Source organism: Siphateles boraxobius, unplaced genomic scaffold (genome assembly GCF_051911475.1).
Source record: "Siphateles boraxobius isolate OS27281-9 unplaced genomic scaffold, OSU_SipBor_1 5, whole genome shotgun sequence".
Lineage (NCBI taxonomy): Eukaryota > Metazoa > Chordata > Actinopteri > Cypriniformes > Leuciscidae > Siphateles > Siphateles boraxobius.
The window spans coordinates 10,177,501-10,184,598 of NW_027509141.1; the positions used below are offsets into that span (position 1 = coordinate 10,177,501).

General features: G+C 40.1%; 1 protein-coding gene across 1 annotated transcript in view; it reads right to left on the bottom strand.

Moving 5' to 3' along the window:
• The window catches only part of smim7 (small integral membrane protein 7), a 2,488-nt gene extending 1,207 nt beyond the window's left edge, over positions 1 to 1,281 (bottom strand). Inside the window, exons 1-5 of the mRNA XM_077202763.1 lie at positions 1,155 to 1,281; positions 966 to 1,007; positions 831 to 889; positions 383 to 473; positions 1 to 283 (exon numbers count right to left, since the gene is read on the bottom strand). The exon at positions 1 to 283 is cut by the window's left edge and continues 1,207 nt beyond it. Of these exons, the coding sequence (XP_077058878.1) occupies positions 268 to 283; positions 383 to 473; positions 831 to 889; positions 966 to 1,007; positions 1,155 to 1,180 (234 nt within the window). The 5' untranslated portion in view covers positions 1,181 to 1,281 and the 3' untranslated portion in view covers positions 1 to 267. The remainder of the gene's footprint in view (positions 284 to 382; positions 474 to 830; positions 890 to 965; positions 1,008 to 1,154) is intronic.
• Positions 1,282 to 7,098: the final 5,817 nt, after the last annotated feature.

The window sequence follows — 7,098 nt, forward strand, 5'->3', positions numbered from 1 at the left end:
TCTAACTCTTCGCTGTAGTGTGCAGCTGTTTTAAACTGTACTTTTTATTTTAACAAAAACTAATTACCATGTGCCCTGTCCTCGTTTGATTAACAAAAAGTAAAAGCAATATTAATCAAACACACTTTTGTACAAAATATACAGATGCCTGGTGAGTCTATGTATAAGACTTAAAGATGTTCTGCACCATTACAAAACCATTACATGAGATCGCCCAATTATTATATATTTTGTGTCCGTAGTTATCCTCACTGTAACAGCCATGTATTATGATCCAAATAACCTGAAAAAAAATTTACAAAGAACACTATTACATAGTACCGTGTGCATTTTTGCAAAAATTAAATTTTTAACCGTGTGAAAGTAGGATGTCAATACTTACACGATCATGCAAAACATGATGAAAATGTTCCAAAGTGCTATGAATATGCGAAAGTACCGCAGACTCAGCAAAAACTCTCTGATGTTGTCACCTAAGTACAAATAATGCACGATAAGAGTCATGAGTCAGGGCTACTCGAAAAATTAAAATTCTGAAAGCAGAAATGCAGCATTTATCTAATATTTGATTTATATCATAATATTTTAGTCTTTATATACTACAACATGTAGCACTCTTGGTCGCACTTTGGACACACTTTTTTGTTGTAGCCTACGTGATGGACATTTTTCATAGATAGACAGATATACTAAGGGAAATCAATAAAATAAAATATAGTTGACACTGCATGATGACCAAAAAGGAAGCATTTTACCATCAGTGAATTAATATACGGCATTAAATTAACTATCACTTTTTTTACGTTAAAACGTTCAAGATTTGCTGTTACCAGTACTGGATGATCCAGATTCATCGCCAAACCCTTGTGACTGTGTTTCCCTCTTCTTTCTGCGAAGACACCGAACCGATTAGCAAGCAATTCTCGAAACTAAAACTGTCAGATAACTTTTGTGTCTTTACTTACAGTTTAAAGTTGAGCACAGCGCCAGCGTTCATGAGCAGAGTGCTGAAAACGTAAGAAGATGTGTGACGTGGACAGGAAAACAAACAGCTGTTACACAGTGACATTCATATACTAGACATATGAACATCACAAATAACTTTCTATTTAATAATAAACGTTTCCTGCATTATTAAAACCAGTGAAATTTACCCCACAATTAAAAGATCTCCGATCATTTTGGCTGATTATATCCGCTTCGGTTCGTCCTCTTCTTCTTCGATCTCTGTAGAGTATAAGTCGGCAGATCATCATCTCCACCTGACGGCTGAAATAGAACACAACAATTCTGTTCCTGATCACTCCGATTTAAAAGCTGCATGCATCCTCCTCACCTCAGCAGCCCCTGGCCATGAACCTCCTTGATGGATAGTGGGTAGTTACAGGGTTACAGGAACCCTGTTACATAGCAGGCCTACATAAAACTGAGAGTTGCATTTTAAGCCTGGCCTACAGTTACATATGGTAGGCTAAACATATGTATATACCGGTATATATATATAAACAAAAATAATAGTAATAATAATAATAACATCATTTACTTTTACAGTCCATTTTAATTTTACTAATATATTAATAAATCAGCATTTCAATCATGGCAACTCCTGAATAATTTCAGCATGTTAATGGATATGACAATGTTATTGGTGGTGACCTCGGTGGTGGTTGGAGGAAATCAACCTGTGGAAAAAAATCAACCTGTAGTAACAGGCATATAGGCTACATAAATCCCGAAGCAGATTTAAACAGGTGGAGCTGGGGGAGGTGGAGGGTTTCAGATGAGCTCTGAGCACTGCAGGTGCTTACAGCTGGCACTGAAAAAGACTGTTTAAATGATGATCAAGCAAGCTCTTTGGCTGCAGAATCAGCTGAGCATATCAGCTTTTGTCATGTAAATAATGTAGTAAATGTAGTAGATTTTGTACCATGGACATGGTACTTTGACCATGGTACAAAAAACAAGCTATTGTCATCAGAAAAAAAAAACACACACATGAATTTCCCATGTTTTCCATTCTAAATTAATATTTCAATTTTCACCATTTCATGACCAAAAATCCATTCACCATGCGACTATTGAAACACCAAACTAAAGGCTATAATGCAAAAGAAAGCATATTCAAAGAATAGCATAATAAAATATAGGATTATAATTTTTCGGTAGTATTACATCACATTGTGAGTGTATATTAGCACCATTTGTTGTTTTCCTGGGGCATCTGGTAGAGCGTTTGGGAAGCGGTGACGGGTGACGTCAGTCTCAACAAGCGGCAAAATCTGACAACACTGAGAAGGGGGGGTTAAACTTTCTTGATTTTACCACTTTAAACAACACCAAAATAAACTGGATAAAGAACTTTATTAATAAGCCCACATCTACCTGGAATCTGATCCCTAATATTTTTTTTTCCAAACTAGGGGGTTTAAAATTCATATTAACCTGTAACTACTTTAACATAATGAAAATCCCTATATGAAATGTTCCATTTTTAGGCAAATGTTATTAGCTTGGTCCCTCAACACAATTTTACACCTCACTTTTATATAATTCAGAATAATAAGGACCTACCATAAACATTAATCTCTTTTCTTTGATCGTTGGTTTAAAAATTTAATTATTTTTGTATCTCAACTTTTTGTCACAGTTCTTGAATTAACTATCTCTTTCTCGTCTTGTGTGTGTGCGTGTGGGCGTGGTCACTGATCACTACCGCTGATCAGCGGCGCCATCTGCATCTGATCAGCGGTGCCTACTTATGTTCACAGTTCGTCTTGTCTTTGTCAGATCGTGGTGGAGTTTACCGGTGTTGTTCCCGTTCCTGTTCTGTCTGGCGTCTTCATGATCGGTATGTCCCCGTCTGGATTGTTCTCCGTGTTCTTCGTTTCCTGTCTGGATTTATTCTCCCACCTGGTACTTCACAGACCATTTTCCACCCTCACATCCACCATCATCCGTGTTGCCCATCGAGGTCCCTGCGCCACTCTGCGGCCACCGTGTTTGTGTGTTTCCCTTGTCCAGGAAGGTCATTCCTGTTAAACTTCCAATAAATATCTTTTACTTGCATTATTGCATCTTCCTTTTTTGAGACGTTACAGAACGATCTGACCAGACATGGATGCAGTGAGTGAATCAACTATCGGTCTGGATGAATTCATCTCCCGCAGTATTACACGGATGGATGCACAGGAAGAGAGTCTCACGAACACGGGTCGGGCGGTGCAGGCTTTAGTGGCGCAGGTGTCACCCAGCAACTCCAACATCTGAGAGGTCCCGCTGCGCCATCCACACCGCCATGGGGAACCGTGGTGTGGGAGAACCAGGATCCATGCTGCACCTCGTTCAAGGCACTCTCCGAGGAGATGAGGCGAGTGTTTGACTGGAGGGTGGCGGGGAGAGAGGTGACCAGGATACTCACCAATCTTCGTCAAGGTGTGTCAGTGTCTTCGCTCTGTGTCAGGACTCTGCCTCTACTGTGGGGGAGCGGGCCATTTCCTACACGCCTGTCCAGTAAAAGGTCAAGCCTGATAGGAACAGTGAGGCTACTATCGGGTGGGATCTCCGCCGAGAAGAACTCATCATCGTCCACGCTCCTTCCGGTAAGACTGAAATGGGCAACCTACACGCACGACTGTCAAGCCCTGTTGGATTCCGGAGCAGAAGATAACTTCATGGACCTTAAATTTGCTCACAGACTTCAGATCCCGATCACATCACTCACCCACAAGGTATCAGTCAATGCCCTCAATGGTCAAGAACTTTTCCTAACATTTCGCTCACCACCGGACCCATTACACTCACCCCATCAGGCAACCATACCGAAACATTGTCATTTCTTCTCATGTATTCTCCACTTGCACCCGTTGTTCTCGGTCACCCCTGGTTAACCCAACATAACCCCAGAGTGGACTGGTGTCAGAGTTCCATTACTACATGGAGCAATCAGTGTTATGAGTCCTGTCTAGTGTCTGCTTGTTCGTCTGTGTCTGGTTCTGTGTTTCAGGAGGAGGCAGTGGATTTATCAACAGGGGTTGAACAACATCACGATAAAGAATACTTATCCTTTGCCGTTGATGTCTTCAGCCTTCGAGAGGTTGCAGGGAGCATCGGTCTTCACAAAATTGGATTTACGTAATGCTTATCATTTGGTTTGCATAAAGAAGGGGGATGAAGGGAAGACCGCGTTTAACACCCACAGGGGGCACTTTGAATATTTGGTCATGCCTTTCGGGCTGTCCAACTCGCCAGCGGTCTTCCAGGCTCTCGTCAATGAAGTGCTGCGAGATATGGTTGATCAGTTCATATATGTCTACCTGGATGACATATTGATTTTTTCGTCTTCTCTCCAAGGAACATGTGCAGCATGCCCGGCGAGTGCTTCAGAGATTGCTAGAGAATAGGCATTTTGTCAGGGCGGAGAAATGCACTTTTCATGCACAGTCTGTTCCTTTCTAAGGTTACATCATCTCATCTGAGGGAGTACGTATGGATCCTGAGAAGGTTAAGGCTGTGGTAGATTGGCCAAGTTCAGATTCCTGTAAGGCCCTACAGAGGATTCTGGGGTTCGCCAATTTCTATCTGCGTTTCATTCGCACTTTCAGCCAACTAGCCCCTCCTCTGACCGCCTTGACCTCCCCCAGAACTACGTTCAGGTGGTCCGAGGCTGTATTCACCAAACTGAAAGGCTGCTTTGTTTCGGCTCCCATCTTGATAGCCCCTGATCCTTCACGTCAGTTCGTGGTGGAGGTCGACACATCAGCAGTACTTTCCCAACGTTCTTCCACAGACGACAAAATGCATCCTTGCTCGTTTTTGTCCCATCATTTATCACCTACCGAACATAACTATGACATTGGTAACAGAGAGTTATTGTCAGTCAAGTTAGTGTTGGAGGAATGGCGTCATTGTTTAGAAGGGTCAGGGGTACCTTTTATTATTTGGACTGATCACAAGAACAGGTTCGGTGGGCACTTTTTCTTTGGTCATTTTGATTTTTCTCTCTCCTACCACCTGGGTTCCAAAATCATCAAAACCGATTCTTTATTGCACATTTTTGACCATTCCGAATGCCCGTCCACTCCCGTTTAATCCATTAATTTCAAAGACTTTCAAAGATACATAACAGCTACAAGTGTATGCACTATGCAAGCACTATATACAGGATTCACCCAATTATACTTTATCGACACAAACTTATAAGTCAAACAGCAAATAGCCACCCACAAAAAGTCTATAAATTGGCTGTCTTTGAGTTCACTTGAACAAGAGTTAAATTACTCGTCATGCTACAGAAGAATACCATAATTCCTCCGTTCAATTAGGCCTAAGATATCGAGAGTCACGCAGGCCTATAACAACCAAGCCACAACACATAATTGGGAATAACATGCCTTACCTTAACACAGAATGGATTTCAAGGACTTCGTGCCCAGATCAATGGCCTCCAAAGTTTATATTTTTTCGACAAATCTTTGAGTTAACGTACTAAACATGAACGGAATTTGAACCGCAGCACCACCACAACTTGATGCTCATGACAAGAATAGCATGTATAGTTATCTTTATTGAAGTGAATTAGGTTTAAATCGCCGTCATGCATGAATGAATGATATTTTTACTATTTTACACATAATAATCCATGATGGATTACATTACACAAAACTGAAATTGCACGTCAAAATAAAACAGTCAATATTTTTTGAGACCGCCCAAAATTTCATGAATCACGTTTTCAGGGGAGCCCATGTCTTATTAAAGGGACATTGTGTAGGAATTTCTCCCATCTAGCGGTGAAATTGTATTTTGCATTCAAACGAATTGTGCTCTCCAGCGGCTTGCTTTTTCTAATGCGTGTTGCATCTACGGTAGCTGTTATTTACCAAAAAGCTATGAAAGGATGTCTTCTAATAGCACTTCATCGAGTTTTCCTTCGGGTGAACAGGTTTGTTATTTCAAACAAAGTGCAACTTGACACAACAATGTTACAGTATGAATAATAAGAGTGCAATGCAGCCTTTTAAACTTGCCGGGGCAGTGACAAGCGCCCCTCACTGCTCTGCTCCTCCGTTTCTGCTGCTTTAAGTTATGTGATGCTGGCTCTGAACGAAAACACTTTGGCCTACTTTTTGACCCTCTCTGCTATTATAGTTTTTCAAGATGGCGGAACTACATGGAAGGCTCCGTGGACCTACCCGTCACATGTATATAAAGATAATAAATTCTTCGTTTACGAGGATAAGTCTGATAATAGGCAGAGGTATTTGTACACCATTGAGGACATATTTTTGAATAAAAATATTGATTTTAGATAATAAAATACCTAAAAAACTACACATAGTCCCTTTAAGGGGAGCCAAGCTCCCCCTGGCTCCCCCGTAGTTGGCACCCTGATTTTATCACCGCCCTCCATTTTGAGTAAAGCATGGAATTCCTGTTTCTCCAAATTGAGTTTGCAATTGTGGCTGATTCAGTGCCACAAGGAGTTCTTGTGCTTTTTAAAGGATTTTCTTTTTCGTCTTTTAGTCACTCAGTGGATCTGTGTAAGTCATTAATCTGTGCCTTTCTTCATCCAAATAAAAAAAACAATAAGCATATTCGAGTCTTGTTTCAGGAGGAGTCTGTTTCTATGCCATATGTAATTTCTTAATGGTTTTGTAAGTGACATTCCCTGGAAAAAAGTTTGTACATTAGGTTACCTCACAAAAACCTGATAACTAACAAAATGAGAGAAATTACCTTTAAGGTAATTCATAGGTTTTACCCAGTTAAGTGCTCTCTCAAAAGATTTAAGAATGATATCTGTTTAGAGAAACCTGAAACTATTATATTTATTTTCGAACTGCTCTCTCAACTGACCTTTTGGTGTGACGTCTGTGATTTTATCAAATGTTATACAAATCTTTGAATTTACATATGGAAATTTGTAATTGTATGTAATTTTTGGTTTTCACAAATGTGAAAGGAAAAGTGAAATGTATCTTATAAATCTTATTTTCTGTTAAATATCTAAATATCACATTCACAAATGTACATTTTCTAAATGCAATCCTCTTGTTTTAAGATTTAACCTGAAATGAAAATGTATTTTGAATCTATTGA